This window comes from Podarcis bocagei, assembly GCF_964188305.1.
Source record: "Podarcis bocagei genome assembly, chromosome: 17".
Classification (NCBI taxonomy): Eukaryota; Metazoa; Chordata; class Lepidosauria; order Squamata; family Lacertidae; genus Podarcis; species Podarcis bocagei.
This window is the reverse complement of record NC_138143.1, coordinates 2,335,032-2,352,986: the sequence shown is the minus strand read 5'-3', so window position 1 is coordinate 2,352,986 and position 17,955 is coordinate 2,335,032. Positions and strand designations below refer to the sequence as shown.

Sequence of the window (17,955 nt, the reverse complement as noted above, 5' to 3'; positions counted from 1 at the left end):
TTTTTCTAGTAAAAAAATTAATGAGGGAAATGATATTGGTTATGAAAGCACCTGGATCCGGATTATGACAGGTTCATTAGTTTTAGAGCCAGATGTAGCCAGTATCGGTGTGCAAAACATGTCCCTTCATTTCCGTAGTTTCTCATTTTTCCACTCCATGGTGCACAGACTGAGTCTGCTCACACTATGACTTAAATTGCACATCTGAAGCACCTTCCCCCCGAAAGAGTTTCGGGTACTGTGGTTTGTTAAGAGAGGTGGGGAATTGTAACTCTGTAAACTATAATTCCAGAATTCTTTGGGGGGGGGGGAAGACTAGTGACAGGACATCCTCCATGACACCTGAGGGCAGCAGGCTAGTTTAGGGAATGCAGGCCAGGTTGCAAGGAGTGCCTAGCTCTGTCCACCAACAGAGGGCAGAAAGTCCTTGGCTGCTGCCACTTCCATGCCGCAAAATATCTGCCACCTGAGGCAGCTGCCTCACTCTGCCAGATGGTGGGGTGGCCCTGAGCCCAATATATTTTGCTGCTTGAGGCAAGCCAACATACATAGCAGAATATTCAAGGATGGCCAAATTATAATTAGGTGGTTTGCAATTTAACAGAGCCACCTGCGCCATCGGGGCCTTATAAGGCCCCCCAGATCTCCTGCAATGATTTTGCAAAGTTTTTTGCAGATAAAGTTGCTCAGATTCGGAAAGAGGTAGACTCCACCGTGGGAGCAGGGCCAGGGCAGGAGAGTGCAAGAGTCTTGTCTTGTCCAGTTGCATGGGATCAATTCCAATCTGTTACCATCGAGGATGTGAACAGGCTTCTTGGACAAGTGAAACCAACCACCTGTCTCCTTGATCCTTGCCCATCCTGGCTCATAAAAGTAAGCCGGGAAGGACTGGGTGATGGGCTCTGCATAGTGGTGAATGCTTCCCTCTGTGAGGGAGTCTACCCAGCCCTCCTGAAAGAGGCAGTCATTAAACCACTTCTTTAAAAAACATCTTTGGGCCTGGCCAATATAGCCAACTATTGCCCAGTCTTGGGCAAGGTGACTGAGTGGGTGGTTGCTGAACAACTCCACGCACACCTGGAGGATGCGGACCATTTGGATCCCTTCCAATTGGGATTCAGGCCTCATCATGGGACTGAAACCACCTTGGTCGTGCTGGTCGATGATCTCCGATGGGTTAGGGACAAAGGTGAGAGCTGTTTCCTAGTTCTGCTGGATCTCTCAACGGCCTTAACATCGTTCTGGACCGTCTAGAGGAGTGGGAGCTGGGGGCACTGTTATACAGAAAGTTGTGTTGGGGGATGAGTGTTCAGACCCCTAGGCTCTCACCTGTGGGGTGCCTCAGGGTTCCGTCCTCTCCCCCATGCTTTTTAATAATCTATATGAAGCCGCTGGGAGAGATCATCAGGGGGTTTGGGCTGGGTGTTCATCAATATGCAGATGATACCCAGCTCTACCTCTCTTTTAAATCAGAACCAGTGAAGGCGGTGAAGGTCCTGTGTGAGTGTCTGGAGGCGGTTGGAGGATGGATGGTGGCTAACAGATTGAGGTTGAATCCTGACAAGACAAAAGTACTGTTTTGGGGGGACAGGGTGCGGGTGGATGTGGGGAACTCCCTGGTCTGAATGGGGTAACTGTGCCCCTAAAGGCCCAGGTGCGCAGCCTGGGAGTCATTTTGGACTCACAGCTGTCCATGGAGGCGCAGGTCAATTCTGTGTCCAGGGCATCTGTCTACCAGCTCCATCTGGTACGTAGGCTGAGACCCTATCTGCCTGCGGACTGTCTCGGCAGAGTGGTACAGGCTCTAGTTATCTCCTGCTTGGACTACTGCAATGCGCTCTATGGTGTGCTACCTTTGAAAGTGACCCGGAAACTGCAACTAATGCAGAATGAGGCAGCCAGACTGGTGACTGGGAGCGGCTGCCAAGACCATATAACACCAGTCTGAAAGACCTACATTGGCTCCCAGTACGTTTCGGAGCACAATTCAAAGTGTTGGTGCTGACCTTTAAAGTCCTAAATGGCCTTGGTCCAGTATACCTGAAGGAGTGTCTCCACCCCCATCATTCAACCCAGACACTGAGGTCCAGCACTGAGAGCCTTCTGGCGGTTCCCTCACTGTGAGAAGCCAAGTTACAGGGAACCAGGCAGAGGGCTTTCTCAGTAGTGGCGCCCACCCTGTGGAAGGAAATAAACAACTATCCAACTTTTAGAAGACATCTTTAGGGAAGTTTTTAATGTTTGAAGTTTTATTCTGTTTTTAATGTTTTGTTGAAAGCCACCCAGAGCAGCTGGGAAAACCCAGCCAAGTGGGCGGAGTAGAATGTATGTATGTATGTATGTATGTATGTATGTATGTATGTATGTTACCATTGGGAAAGGCACCTGACTGAGCAAGCAGGGAGGCAGTAAGTATAGCAGATGTGTGACTAAAAAAGCATTTATTTATTTATTAAATTTGTATACTGCCCTATCCCCGGAGGTCTCAGGGCGGGTCACAGAATAAAATCACAATATAAAAGCACAAAATACATAATCCAAAGAAAAACAAGAACAACCCTATAGCCATGACACCTGCCATCATGCATAGTTTGATCTTTAAATGGAAGCACCCTGAGGAAGGTCTCTTTTTCAAACTTCCAGGCAGATTTCTCAACAGAAACTCAGCTATAAGCGTCTCTTACACCCTGAAACCCCACCTTTCTTCTGGGGAGCTCAAAGTGGGCTTCCTTGGGGCTCTCCCATCCCTGAGCTTCGGGCTTCAGTCTTTCAAATTTCAGCAGTGCCATGTGACTCCCTCAAGGTGGGAGACTCTCCTTCCTTGGAGGTTTCTAAACAGCGGTGGGATGGCCATCTGTCCTGGATGCTTGAGCTGAGAATCCTGCCTTGCAGGGGGTGGACCAGATGACCCTCAGGGTCCCTTCCAACTCTACAATGCTATGATTTTATTTTATTTCATCATACTTAGGTCCAGTAGGTGGGGAAAGGTTCAGCTTTTGAATCTACATATGCCGATCAATTAAACTATCTTAATGAAAGGCATGGATTTAAATGGGAATCATTTGATTCGGCTGGATTTCCTCATATTGTTTTTCAGAAAATAATGGATTTTACTTTAGTATAATTAAAATAGCATGATGGTTATGATACAATGGAACAATGTTAATCCAGATTAAGCACATTTTCATGGTATTTTAATCTAGTTTGACTCAGTCTCTGGGTAACCAATGATTTATAAGTGCATTTGTTCACTGTCCTTTCAGGTTCCTCACCTTCAGAGTACAGTGGTACCTCAGGTTACATATGCTTCAGGTTACATACACTTCAGGTTACAGACTCCACTAACCCAGAAATAGTACCTCGGGTTAAGAACTTTGCTTCAGGATGAGAACAGAAATCATGCTCCGGCAGCGCGGCAGCAGCAGCAGCAGGCCCCCATTAGTTAAAGTGGTGCTTCAGGTTAAGAACAGTTTCAGCTTAAGAACAGACCTCCGGAACGAATTAAGTACTTAACCCGAGGTACCACTGTATGTTTCTTTCTTTCTTTTTTTAAAAAATGGCGCTCTTCATCTTGTCGTAGAAATGATGAAGTCCTGCTCCACATGCAAGAATGTGTGATCCAAAGCTGCTATTTCCCATTTAGCAAGGTCCCAGTCAACTGCAACCTCCCAGAGTGAAGCAGAATGATGCTTAAATCATTTGAAGTATTGCTAACAGGTATAAACAGACCACAAATCAGAATGGCAGTGGCCATTGACCATTTTGAAGGGACAATGCAGTTCCATATTTCCAGCAGCAGGAGCAACAGAGAATCTGGGAGGAGGAAGATGGATAAACCCATGTAGGAGAGTGCCATGCAAAATGTCTGGCTGGCACCCTAACCATGGGGCACAAAAACTGGCTCTCCACCCTGACAACCCTCAATGGTGTCTCTCTCAGTGGGCTGTTCAGCAACTCCACAGTGAAGCAGAGCTCTGTATAATCCAGTGTATGACGCCTTCCTTCAGAGACAGAGATGGTGATAGAAGTCTGGTGGTTGTACAGGAAAGGTGTCTTTTACCGATCCCTCTCTGGCTGTGTCTCAGCAGGAAAGGCCTGAGGTACCTGTCCAGAGACTGGGGAAGTCTCAAGGGAATCAAGGGAAGTAATAGTGCCACTGTATTCTGCTCTGGTCAGACCTCACCTGGAGTACTGTGTCCAGTTCTGGGCACCACAGTTCAAGAAGGACACTGACAAACTGGAACGTGTCCAGAGGAGGGCAACCAAAATGGTCAAAGGCCTGGAAACGATGCCTTATGAGGAACGGCTAAGGGAGCTGGGCATGTTTAGCCTGGAGAAGAGGAGGTTAAGGGGTGATATGATAGCCATGTTGAAATATAGATGGGTAGCCGTGTTGGTCTGCCATAGTCCAAATAAAAAAATTCCTTCCTGTAGCACCTTAAAGACCAACTAAGTTAGTTCTTGGTATAAGCTTTCGTGTGCATGATACTTCTTCTGTGTATCTGAAGAAGTGTGCATGCACACGAAAGCTTATACCAAGAACTAACTTAGTTGGTCTTTAAGGTGCTACAGGAAGGAATTTTTTTATGTTGAAATATATAAAAGGATGTCACATAGAGGAGGGAGAAAGGTTGTTTTCTGCTGCTCCAGAGAAGCGGACACGGAGCAATGGATCCAAACTACAAGAAAGAAGATTCCACCTAAACATTAGGAAGAACTTCCTGACAGTAAGAGCTGTTCGACAGTGGAATTTGCTGCCAAGGAGTGTGGTGGAGTCTCCTACTTTGGAGGTCTTTAAGCAGAGGCTTGACAACCATATGTCAGGAGTGCTCTGATGGTGTTTCCTGCTTGGCAGGGGGTTGGACTCGATGGCCCTTGTGGTCTCTTCCAACTCTATGATTCTATGACTTGTTCAGGTTCTAGTGAGCTGTATACCATAGATGTCACCATCACAGGTCCTCTCACGGTTTAGGCAAGTAGCTTCGGTGGAATTCTCTGCATCACGGACATTGTACTCTCCTTTTTTACAGGCTGTGGATTTGAGGTAGTAAATGACCCCAGCCATTCCTCCCAGGACCAACATGGTGGCAGCAGCAATTGCTATGACAGCAATAATGTAAAGCCAATGATCTGCAAAGGAGGAAGCAGAGTATTCTTAACAGCGTATTCAGTGTGTTGCCTTACAAAAGGAAATTTTTCTCCTCCAGGTGTTTCCCCATTCACTCAGCCTCACCTCCTGCTGTTTTTCAACTTGCAGGCAGGGTGGGAAGAATGGCTCTCTGTATCTTTTCTCCTGCAAGTGGAAAAACAGCTGGGGGTGCATGTGATTTTGAACAGAAAAACAGAAAGAAAAGGGATAAAATGAACTCCCACCCTTCACCACCCTGCCATTCCTCTCCCACATATTTTCAGCTTCTGGTGGCTATATTTCATTTTTCTAAGAAGCAAGGCAGGAGATTGTACCCCCACTGTAACATTGTAGGCTTCTCCATACAACCTGTTGAGCATTCATTCTGATTTGCTCTGAACAAAGCTTACACAGAGGTCAGGTGATGTCTGGTCTTTGCTGAGCATTCATTCGGATTTGTTTCTGGGGAGGTTACATAACAATGAACATCCATCCAGATTTACTTGCATGGTGTGTATACTCATCTATCACTTGCTCTCCCCACACTTTTCAGTGCATTTTCCCATCACTTTTCTAACCACAAAGAGTTTGTTTGTTTGCTTGCTTTAATAATAATAATACAGTGGTGCCTCGCAAGACGAAAACAATCCGTTCCGCGAGTCTCTTCGTCTAGCGGTATTTTCGTCTTGTGAAGCAACCCTATTAGCGTCTTAGCGGATTAGCGCTATTAGCGGTTTAGCGGCTATTAAAGGCTTAGCGGCTTAGAAAAGGGGGGGGGAGCGAAAAAAATCGCAAGACTTGCAAGACGTTTTCGTCTTGCGAAGCAAGCCCATAGGGAAATTCGTCTTGCGAAGCGCATCGAAAAACGGAAAACCCTTTCGTCTAGCGGGTTTTTCGTCTTGCGAGGCATTCGTCTTGCGGGGCACCACTGTAATTTATTGTTTGTACCCCGCTTATCGGACTGTGCTGCCCCGGCCACTCTGGGCAGCTTCCAACATATATAAAAACATAATAAAACATGAAACCTTAAAAAGCTTCTCTATACAGGGCTGCCTTCAGATGTCTTCTAAAGGTTATATAGTTATTCATCTCCCTGACATCTGATGGGAGGGTGTTCCACAGGGTGGGTGCCACTACCAAGAAGGCCTTCTTCCTGGTTCCCTGTAGCTTCACCTCTGTGAGGACCAACACTTTGAATTGTGCTCATAAATGTACTGGGAACCAGTGTAGGTCTTTCAGTGTGATATGGTCCCAGTGGCTGCTCCCAGTTACTAGTCTAGCTGCTGCATTCTGGATTAGTTGTTGTTTCAAAGATAGCGCCACGTAGACCACATTGCAGTAGTCCAAGTGGGAGATAACCAGGGCATGTACCACTCTGGTGAGACAGTGCACAGGCAGGTAGGGTGTCATCCTGCATACCAGATGGAGCTGCCCTGGACACAGAATTAACCTGCGCGTTCATGGACAGCTGAGTCCAGAATGACTCCCAGGCTGCGCACCTGGTCCTTTAGGGGCACAGTTACCGTATTTTTCTCTCTATAACACGCAGATTTTTTCTCCTAAAAAGGAAGGGGAAATGTCTGTGATTGTTATTGAGCAAATGTGTGGTCCCTGGAGCCGAATGGTGCGAGTGGAGGCAAAAATCAGGCAAAAATCAAATCGTGTCTCGGAGAAGGGAAACCTGAAAAGAGGAAGTGGCTGCTTTCCTGCATTCTGCCTCAGGGTCTTACTGCCCACCCTCCTCTGTTTCGTTACTGTGTTTGCTCAAACGGAACAAAGAGCAGGGAAAGCCCCTCCCCTCCAGGCAAGCAGAGGGGAAAGCAGAGCGTCCTTCCTTCCAATTCCTCTCCATGCTCCGGAGGGAACAATGTTTGTGAAGGGAAGAGAGATTACAGGTTCAGCTTAAAATTCTGATTTGACTTCCTGCTTTTGTTTTTGAGGACACACAGCATTCAAATATGCTTTCTTCCATTTAAAAGGATGAAATCCTTAAACAGTGTTTTGCCTATAAATTCATGCGATCTGGAAGATTACAGTGTCTGTACCTCTTAAGGGATGGCAAAGCTTAGGTTTCGCTGCTAAATAGTTCTTAATGCAGTTAAAATGCTTTCGTCTGTCAAGGCAATTAAAAAAAATATATATCAGGCAGCCGGAAAACATGCAGGTGGGAGATAGAGAGCGCGAGCTGGCTGGCTTGGGTGGGTGGGTGGGGGGAAACTTTTGCCTTCCTTTCCTCCCTCCCGTTATACCCCTCTCCTGCATTCTTAGCCAGCTGCTTCTCTGCACACCCCTCTCGTGCTCCTTGTCCCTTCTGTGTTTTTCCTTCCCTCCCCACTTAAAATGTGGTTACAAAGCATGGATCCACATGGATCCTCAGGATCTTTGCATTGGGTCAGCCCAAATTCACCATCAGAGCACATAGCATGTCCATGGCTACAGCCTGCCCCCCCAAAATCACGCACCCACTGTTGCCTGGGGCTGCAATGGTGCAAAAATGTGGTTAAAAAGCACGGGTCCACATGGATCCTCAGGATCTTTGCATTGGGTCAGCCCAAATTCACCATCAGAGCACATAGCATGTCCATGGCTACAACCTTCCCCCAAAAAATCACGCACCCACTGTTGCCTGGGGCTGCAATGGTGCAAAAACGTGGTTACAAAGCATGGATCCACAGGGATTCTCAGGATTTTTGCATTGGGTCACCCCAAATTCACCCTCAGATCACATGTCTGTGGCCACAGCACGAAGCACAAAAATGATACATCCACTGTTTCATTCAGAATGTTTTTTCCCTTGTTTTCCTCCTCTAAAAACAATGTGCGTGTTATGGTCAGGTGCGTGTTATAGAGCAAAAAATATGGTACTCCATTCAGGACCAGGGAGTCCCCCACACCTGCCCACCCTTTGTTTTGTTGGGATTCATCTTCAATCTGTTAGCTGCCATCCATCACTTTTAAAAAGCGAATTTGTTGTGCTTTAATCCACTTTAATAGTGCAATCCTAAATTTCCAGTATGCATTTCTATGCCTGCTGTAAAATACTGACAGCCTAGTTTTCTTCCCCTGGCATAGATTTAAGCTTCCAGTACACACACCTGTTAAGCACTTGCACCTGCTGCTCACATAGTCTTGACTGACCTGCTCCTTTGCCAGCACTCAGTTGGGTTGAATTGTCTAGCTCTGACTTCTAGCACTCAAGAGGCAACCAAAAGGGCACGCGGTATTTCAAATCCTTTCTGCTATGTGGCCTCACCTTCCACCTTGATCTCCACCTGGCTGTGCTGCTGCCCATGCTTGTTGCTGGCTGTGCACTCATACACACCACTGTTCTGTCCATCTGCGCTGGCAACAGTCACTGTGCTGTTGTTGCCACCGTAGTTGAGGTTGGAGGCCTGAGGCACCTTCCAGGAGTAGCTGGCAGCTGGAGACCCATCCGCCTGGCAGGTGATGGTAAAGTTTTCTCCCCTTCTGATGGGTAAAGTACCACTGACAGCCAGAATGGAGATAACAGGCCTGTCTGGAAACAGAAGAGAAGGAGGCTTCAGGTCAGCCAGCAAGCTCAAGAAGAGGCTACCTTTCTTTGCTCTTCATCACTGTGATATTTGGGTGCTGCTAGCAAGCTCAGTTGAAGAGTTACCAGGTGTAACTCAATTGATCACCCTAACTTTTCCATCTGAAGCACTTTCCCAGCCTGGAGAGGTATCAGTGGAAAACTCAGAGGGAGGGGAAATGAATAACTTGTGGTTTAGTCCACCTGGAATGCAATGTTGCATTGCAGTGTGGTGTTCCAGCAGCAATGCCTTCTGGAAATTTTGGAGAAATACCACCCACCAAAGAAAGCAACAGAAAATTGGACACTTGGAAAATTGAATACAGTCATACCTTGGATTGAATATGCTTCATGTTGAGTGCGTTCGAGTTGCGCTTCACAGCAACCCGGAAGTAACGGAGCGTGTTACTTCCGGGTTTTGCCGCTCATGCATGCGCAGACGCTCAAAATGACTTCATGCATATGCGCAGAAGTGGTGAAAAGCAACGTGCGCATGCGCAGATGTGCCATCGCTAGTTATGTTTGCTTCTGGATGAGAACGGGGCTCCGGAATGAATCCTGTTCGCATCCTGAGGTACCACTGTAATATTTTTGGGAAACTGGGCCAGGACTTTGGTCCAGCCTTGATTTAGACTGATGACTCACCTTTCAATTTTTGCTTCTCTCAGTTTCTACTTTTTCCAGTCTTATCTTAAGCTGAGCTCCACATTTCTGCATCAATTTGCATTTTTTAAGTCCTCATGAAAATTCTTCAGCAATTTAGTGCAATTTTATCCTCATACACATGACTGTATGCTACTTGGCTTCATATGCACATATTCTGCACATATGCAATGTTCTCTAATAAATGCATTCATATGTTATCATTAATATATGCATTTTTATGCATAGTTTCCACATCTTTGTATAATTGGAGAATTGATTGGAGAACTGCATCACAAAATTTGGATACATGTGTCTTTTGTAGGATAGCTGTGTTTCACTTTGTGTACTGTTGCAGAAAGTGTGAATTAGGTATGTTCACATTAAAAAAAAAATTAGTGAAACAAATTCCTTCACCTACTCACATTCCACTTGCACATTCACCAACCATCTCTCAGTTCCGTGGCCATTGGTGGCCTTGCATTGGTAGATGCCAGAGTCATTCCTGCTGACATTCCGTTCTCTGTAGAACTCCTCAATGCCTCCCTCCTTGGCACAAATGACCAGCGGGGTGGGAGTCCCATTGGCTTCACAGGCCAGCGAATGCAAAGTCCCCTCAAGCCAGGTCTGGTTGCTTGGGCAGCTGGACTCATCCATTTTAGGTTTGGCTGAAACACATTGATATAACAAGAAACTCCTCTTGACATAAGCAGGGTGAGCCTCTGTATGTACACAGCTGCCACCAAACTATGTCACAGAAGGCTACATTATCCACCAAACTATGCCTAAATTAATGCTCTGCAATGAGGCGGCTTGGTTTCAAAACAGATTTTGCATTGTTGCCATTTCAGTTGGCTATTTTGTAATCTTTCAGTTTAGGCTTCCAAAAATTTTGTGATAAATTATTAGCTAATATTAGCCCATCCTTGACATTTCAGATGGTGCCCTCCAGATATCATGGTTTACAGATCCCATCAGCCCCTGAAACCACAGCCAATCTTGAAGGAAGATGGGAGTTGTAGTTAAAAACTGGAGGGCACCACATTGGCTACCATGTTGGTGTTTAGTTGTTTAGTCGTGTCCGACTCTTTGTGACCCCCTGGACCAGAGCACGCCAATGGCTACAAGGACAAGTTTTTTCTGGTAAGGATTTCTGCACCAGACATTTTGGATGCCACTCTTGGACGCTTGGCTTAGGGTCAAAGCTAAAGTGTATCGCTTAGGAACAGAGAGATTTGGATGCAGAAGGTTGAAATATACTGTATAATACATATACAAGCAAACAAATTCCCCTCAAAGCGGCTCAAAACCTGGGAAACCTCCCAGACTACAGTATTCTTCTTCTTCCTCCTCACCTGGCAACCCACCTGAAGTAGGTGGCAGGAGGGAAGTATAGACTCCTAGTGGAACAGGATGCCACCCAGCTTAACCAAGGACTAGGGCCAGTTCTGATGCCAGGTGAGGGTGAGGGGGTGACTGGCTTGATGTGTTGCTTCCCCAGAGACCACAACCAACACTCACTTTCCACTGTAACCACAACTGCCTTAGCCACTGTCCCAAGCCGGTTTGTGGCATTGCACCAGAAGGTTCCATTGTACAGTGGGATCCCTTGTCCTTGGCTAAGGTAGTATGTCATGCCATCTTTGGTGCATGTAACCTCTGGAGGCGGAATCCCCTCAGCTTTACAGATAAAGGAGGGCAGCGCCCCCTCCACCAAGATCCAGTTACTTGGACAACTAGATTCATCCATTTCTGGTTTATCTGAAATGTTAAGAGAGACAGTGACATTTTGCAATAATTCCTAGACAGATTTTTGTGGCAGCTGTGGAAGCAGTTCTTTCTGGAGTTAGTGAACTTGAAAAACCACCAGGTGGGGCAAAAGCTATAAACATGTTGCATAAGAAACACCCACCCATTAAGGAGGCAAATTCAGAACAGATGGTGAAGCCAAGCTGCTGGAGGTGTGGTCAGGGGAGATTTCCCAAGAGCCACATAGAGTGGGCTGCCTTTGGAACCCAGGCCTGAGGATCTCTCCTCCATGCCATGCCTCTTTGTAATGGAGCTGAAACCAAAACAGGCCTCTGCCTTGCCAGTGTGCCTCAACCCTTTGCCCCAGGAGGCCACAAACTCCCTGCCTATTGCTACTCCACAGTTTTAGGCTTGATCTTTAATGAGGAACAATGGTAGGAACTAATCATAAGCCAGCTGAAAAAAGAGTTAGGGCTGTTCTGATGAACAGGCTTCAATTTCAATATTCACTTTAAAGAAATTATATTCAAAGCAATGAAATAAATTACACACCCACTCACGCCCAAATTCTCCCATTTCTAAGCATTTGTGTTTTTTCCTACTGCTAATCAGCCTTTGGTGGCTTTTGCTGCTTCTTGTTGGCATTTTCCTTCCTCTGTCCTCTTTCGCAGCCCTCAGCTTCATTTTGCCACACTGTCATTTAGTAGAACTTTGTTCCAAAGAGCCCACAATCTCCTCATGCCAGGTATGCCATTAACAACAGGACTACGCCACTCTGTGGGTCAGTGAGGACTGTGAGGGCAAAAAGAAGTCAAATGGAGGAAGGACAAAGGGCATTAAAACAGCAGTCAGAAGCTGCTTGCACCAAGAACCAGAAATCAGCTAAAACAAGAAGCACTCGTGAAAAAAACAACACAGAACGATGCAACTTTGTTTGGCTGGGTTCTGAAAGCAGCCACTCAAAAACCTACCAGCATGCCCCCCCCCCATTTGAAAGAAGGTCAGGGCTCACTTACACTCCACTTGAATGCTCACAGCTCTGGTGCGGGAGCCATGCACATTTGTGGCTGTGCAGAGGTAGGTACCGGCATAGTCTCTGGTGACACTCTGGAGATGCCCAGGGCTGTACGTCACACCATCCTTAATGCACTCAATGGTTGGCTCTGGGTCTCCCCCAGCAGAGCAGATGAACATTTGCTCTGTCCCCGATGTCCAGATCCAGCTATGGGGACAACTCAAATCATTCATCTCAGGCCCATCTAGAAGACAGGGAGAAAAATAGAATCTGATTTTACAGTGGTAATTATGGTAGGATAACACAACCCTGCTAGTGGCTCACAGTTGCAGCAGCCAGAGGAACTGCTTGACAATTCTCGCTGAAGACATATGGGCCTCAACAGAGCAAAAAATATACCCTCCTATACTTCTTACATTTCTGGTGGGAACTTGATCACTTTTTGCCACTATAAAGCTAGACAAATTTTATGGTCAGTTGTCTACTCTTACATTCTGTTAAAACCTGTGGGATTAAAGTATGGATCATCTGCACATGCCTAGTTGCTGCTTCTGCTTGGATTCTTCAGCATCAGCTGCACGCATCATGCATGCAAGGTGCAAGTTGCACTTACACTCAACTCTGCTTGTGACCATCTTGCTGCTTGATCCATGTGCATTGGTAGCGTTGCAGTGATAAACACCAGCATGGCTTTGTGTGATGTTCTGCAATTTGTTGGAATTGTACACTTTACCATCTTTCATGCAGGAAACATCTGGAACTGGGACCCCATGAGCTTGGCAAATGAAATCCAGTTGGCTGCCTTCAACCCAAGTTTGGTTACTTGGGCAGTCAGACTCACTCAGCTGAGGCCCGTCTGCAACAGAGAGAAGATGGACAGTACATCTACTGAAAGCCGGGCAGGAATAACTTGTCTTACACCAAAAAGCAGCCCAAATGACCCCATGGTCTTATAATTAAGGATGTGGCCTCAGGTGACAGCCAAGGCCAGGGAGGAGGATGAGTTGATCAAGTCTGTGTCTACCACACTGCCAGCTGAAGAACCTGAGCCTGGCAGCTTTGGACCTGCAGATCCTGGACCAGGACTTTAAGAGACCAGGGCCAGGGGCCAAATGCAGCCCTGCAGGCCTCTCCACCCAGCTCTCTTTCTCGTCTCCCCAGGCCAACTTCCTGGAGTGTTTAGCCTGGCCAAAATGTATACTCCCCCCCCCCCAACCCAGAGTATACTTGAGCCCTGCTCATGCTTCTTGCTTGCTTGGGTGGAGGATTGAGAGGGGCATGAGAATGTGCGTGGAAACCGGCATACTAGACAAAGGTAAAAATGGTGTTCACCATTCAGTACACTTTTGCTTCTGGTCTCATCCAGCACTGGCTTGCCTAGAATGGGATGTAACCCTAGGGCTGAAAAGCCCCCCCCCCCAGTAGTAGATGGTCCGTCCGTCCGTCTGAAGTCTGAGCAGCCAGCTACCTCCCACTCCATAGCTCCTGCCCAGTGGTCAAAGGAATAAGCAAGGCAAGAAGCAGAGAAGCATTCACTGGCAGGCAAGCAAGCTGCCACTTCAGAAGCCAGGCTCCTTGGGCAGGAGGGGCTGGAGCCAAGGAAGCAGGGTGTGCACAAGGCTTCTGCCAAGCTTGAGCTTTCGTTTGAGCAGGTTGCTCACTGAGGTCTCTCCAAGGTGCTGCCACACTGTGAGCTCCTGCTTGAGATCAAGACCCAGTAGGCTGTTCCACCTGACATGCGTGATGCTAAATTCAGAGCCATTGTCCCAGGGTGGCTAGCTTGGACCCCATTCTTGCTTGCCTCACATAGATCATAACACAGAAATTTCACTTACATTCCACGTAGATGGTGACTGTTCTGGTGATGGAGCCGAGCTCATTAGTGGCAGTGCAGTTATAGACGCCGGTTTGGGTCTGGTTAACCCGTTCCTCTTTTTCCATGTTGTGAGCCACACCTTCTTTGGAGCAAGCCACAGTTGGCTTGGGGTTCCCCTCAGCCAGGCAGTGGAGGGCTTGGTGTGTCCCCTCTACCCACGTATGGTTGCTGGGACAAGTGGACTCATCCATTTCCGGCACATCTGCAATGTGCAGAGGGAACACACACATTGGTTGATGCTCTTCTCTCTTTGGGTAAGAAATAAAGGGGGGGGGGAGGTTTAATGTTGGAGAATGTTGGTCTGGAACATTTGGGTGGTGTTGGGCAGATGGTTACTTAAGCCTCATTGGTACAGGCAAGTGTATGTGAGAATGTTTTAAGAAAAGCTGGGCCTTGCATGAGGCAGATCAGGTGACTGCCTTAGGCAGCTGGTTGTCATAAAAGGGGGAGCAACCCAAGGTAGTTGCCCCACTCTGCCTTGTGGCTGAGCCGGCCTTGCCTGTTATGTTTTTGGCTTCAGATATCAAAAAATCCTGGGCTGACTCTGGCTTCAGAATTTTATTGTCACAAGCCGCCTCACAAGTGGACTCTTTGTTATTGCATTTGCAATTGTTCAAGATAAAACCTATTTTGGAAAGAAACTACTTTTGCCATTTTATGGGTCTTTATTGTTTGTTTACAGATAGTTGCCAAAAGATGAAAGAACTTGATATCAATATCAAACAGTAGTCAGAGCAGATTAATGAATTTAAAAAGTCAAAATTCTTAAGAGATCAACACAATTGCAACAACAAGCAGGTGTACTGGTGGTTTAATAAGGGAACTACAAATTTCAAGGAAATCACTCGGTATGATGCTACAACTTTGAATTCTGATTAGGACACAGAGCCAGCCTTATGTCAGGAGATGAGGGACTTGGGGTTCAACATAATGCTGGTGGAGGCAACTCATCCTTGAGAGCTATGTGTAGACCTAATACCAGACCTAAGACCAGAGCTTTTAAGAAGGAAGCAACTACACCTCAGAGTTCAAATTTTCACTCCTGCTCATTGAGGATGTACCACAGGTAGCAGTAATTAATTTGTCCTCTAGGCCACTTACGGCTATAGAAACTGAAGTATTGAATCTGGGCTTATCCTTTGGGGCCCCCCTCCACAATATAACTCTTTTCAGAAGCAGGTTGGTCTGTATAAACTTATATGTGTAATAAAACTTAAAGCATATTTTGGCGATGAGTCATTGTGAGTCATTTTTGACCCAAGTCACATTTTATACTATCTTTACTGGATCCCACCATTCAGACTTTCCATAACACAGTTTGGCGGGAGATTTCTTGAATAGAGGACCAATCAGTTAGAATTTTCAATAATATGTCAAGGGCACAAAGAACAGCTTTAAGGGATCTATCACAGGATGAGTCAATAGTTATCAAACTGGTCAATAAAGGGGGAACTGTTGTGGTTTTAAATACAACAGACTACAATTTTTAAATACAATGACAACTTTCTGATACCACATATTACACCCCCGTTACATGTGATCCTACTGGAGGAGCGGCTTAGGGAGTGCAAAGACAAGCAGCGAGGCTCTTCCCACTCTGAGCCAGAGAGGAGAGGCGTGATTTTTGCACCCACCTAGGCCTGCACACTTGGCCAACCAACAGATTCCAAGATCCAAAATGAAGACCTTGCTTCCAATACCATCCAAGTCAACTCCCTTTCTCTGCTTCTGTGACAGAAGCCAGGACTGATGCCATACCCCCCCCATCACCAGCCCCAGTCCCAGGAGTCCTTGACACAGCCACTGTGGCATATAATCACGTTTTATTGGCTCTTCCTGACAGGCGGGAAACTGCTAATGAGTTAAGTCTGTTTCCTTTTCTCCTTCTGGCTGTTAAATTCTGTGAACACTGTCTTATTATCACTGCATGTGAAGCGGCAGTGGTAGTGGGAGTGTGATAGGCCTCGCTGGATTTCTGTTTTTGCAGCAGTCTGCAAGTCTCAGAGTGTCCTGGCACCTGCTGAAAGAGCAGTTAGGCTGGCATCCAAGCAGCTTGCAGTTGTGGCAAGGGGGCAAGAGGAAGAACTGTATCACTGGGGAAAGGTATGACCCCGGCTGCATACCAGGGGTGCCATCTTGCGGGGGACTGAGGGCCCCCCAAATTTTCAAGGAGGGGACAGCCCCTCAAAATTCTGTGGTGGCTGTGCACACCTCATGCATGCACACCATGCGGCATGTGCGACTGACGTCAGCGTGTTGCACGGTGTGTGCACATGGCATGAGCACATTGCACAGGGTGCTGACGTTAGTTGCACATGCCATGCAGTGCTGGCACCCTCAATTGCAGGGATAAGCCAGCATGCTTGCTGGATGCACACTGTACATTTAATGCACATTACACACCATAATTATAAAGCACATTTTCACCCCCCAAAGACCTATGTTTAAGTGCCCACTTGAGTGCACCACATACATTGCCTCAGCAAACTGTGGCTGTGTACACCCCATTCATTTAAAGCATACCTCCCTCCTCCTAAAGGAACTGGAGTTTATGAAGAATGCTGGGAATTGTAGCTCTGTGAGGGTTAAACTGTGGTTCCCGGATTCTTTGTGGGTGGGTGTGTACACCGTCCCAATCCGTTTCTGAGGTCTGGCTGCATAAGCCATTCAAGTGGCAGCAGTGAAGCAGAAAACAATAGGAAAGGGCTGTCATAAGACCACCTGTGGTACCACAGAAGATGATGTGGGATTCACCTTTCAGGTGACACAGGGCAGGTGCCAGAGGTGGCAAAATGCCTCAGGCTAGGCAAGTTTGGGAAGGAGTACAAAGGCCTGGTTCTTCTGGTTGTGGAGGTAGAAAGTTGTACAAGCCCTGCTTTCCTCCATATTCAGCAAATATGGAGAAAGGTGCAACCACGTTTTTCTCTAGCTCACCAGGTGGATCTCTACCCCTACGTCTCCCACCTCATAGACCCCTTATGCCTCCTGTTCAAGTTTTCTGGAGATGTGGGGCAGGCATTCACACATGTGACCTCTGACCTTGCACTTTGAAAACAGAGCATTGCTGCTTGAAAGACACAGCTGTATGGATCTGCTGCTGCATCTCATATACAGTATATATATTATGTTTTTACCATAAAAAGGGCAAAACCAAACATTATTGGAAGGGAAGTTCTATACTTACAGAAGACAGTAAGATTGGCAGACGTCTGCTTAAGGATGGTCTCACCACCAATCCCCCATTCTGCTTCACATATGAATTCCCTCTCATTATCTTCCTTCTCAGCTATAAGGGTGGACTGCAGAGAGAGCTGGTTGCCAGACACCAGGGTCCTTCCAGAAGCAATTTTGATTTGAAGAGAAATGCCGGGTGGCTGAGTATCAGAAGAATTGCATATAATGGTCACAGAATCATTCACAAGAGTCTGAGATGGAAGGATCTTCAAGGAAGGCTCAGGGAAACCTGCAGTTACCATGAAGAAGATTGTTATTTGTATAACTACTCAAAAATGCGCCCTCTGGTGTCCAGCTAGATGCTGGTGAGCGGGAGTGTTTGTTTTGAGCTCTCTGGCTGTCGAGTGCCAACTGGAAGCTACCAGTACGTCAAAATGTCAAATGCCAGCCATTATCTGAGAGGTCTGTGGCCATAAAGCTGCTCTAAAATGAAGATGCCCTTAGGGGAAAACTAGACGGGGTGGTTAAATGTGTGGTGTCCAGCAAAACCAGCTTTCACATGCCTTCACCTCCTCCAATTTACAATGCCATGAACCTTCCACGTTTCCCAGCTTCATTTCATATCATTGGCTGCCAAACAAAAAACAAGGTCCATTTTTCTAAATCAGGAGCAAGGAAGCCTTTTTATCCCATGGGACATATTTCCTCATGTTCCTGGGCCCACATCATGCCAGCAGTGGGCGAAGCCAGAGGCAAACGTGGGCGGACCAATGCATGGAACAATGCAAGAGACTGCATTTCCAGCCACACAGATGTCCAAG

The 17,955-nt window shown here is 46.8% G+C and overlaps 1 protein-coding gene across 4 annotated transcripts in view; it reads right to left on the bottom strand.

Annotated features, from left to right (window-relative positions):
- Positions 1–4,899: 4,899 nt before the first annotated feature.
- Positions 4,900–17,955, bottom strand: part of ICAM5 (intercellular adhesion molecule 5) — a 32,090-nt gene continuing 19,034 nt past the window's right edge. For 3 of the 4 annotated variants that reach the window (XM_081177348.1, XM_081177347.1, XM_081177349.1), the window contains 8 exons: positions 17,145–17,423; positions 13,920–14,162; positions 12,698–12,940; positions 12,086–12,328; positions 10,842–11,081; positions 9,746–9,988; positions 8,382–8,645; positions 4,900–5,130 (listed from right to left, as the gene is read on the bottom strand). In XM_081177348.1, coding sequence (XP_081033474.1) covers positions 4,913–5,130; positions 8,382–8,645; positions 9,746–9,988; positions 10,842–11,081; positions 12,086–12,328; positions 12,698–12,940; positions 13,920–14,162; positions 17,145–17,423 — 1,973 coding nt within the window. In that variant the 3' untranslated portion in view covers positions 4,900–4,912. Of the gene's footprint in view, positions 5,131–8,266; positions 8,646–9,745; positions 9,989–10,841; positions 11,082–12,085; positions 12,329–12,697; positions 12,941–13,919; positions 14,163–17,144; positions 17,424–17,955 lie in introns of all 4 variants that reach the window. The other variant, XR_014003571.1, reaches the window with a different exon arrangement.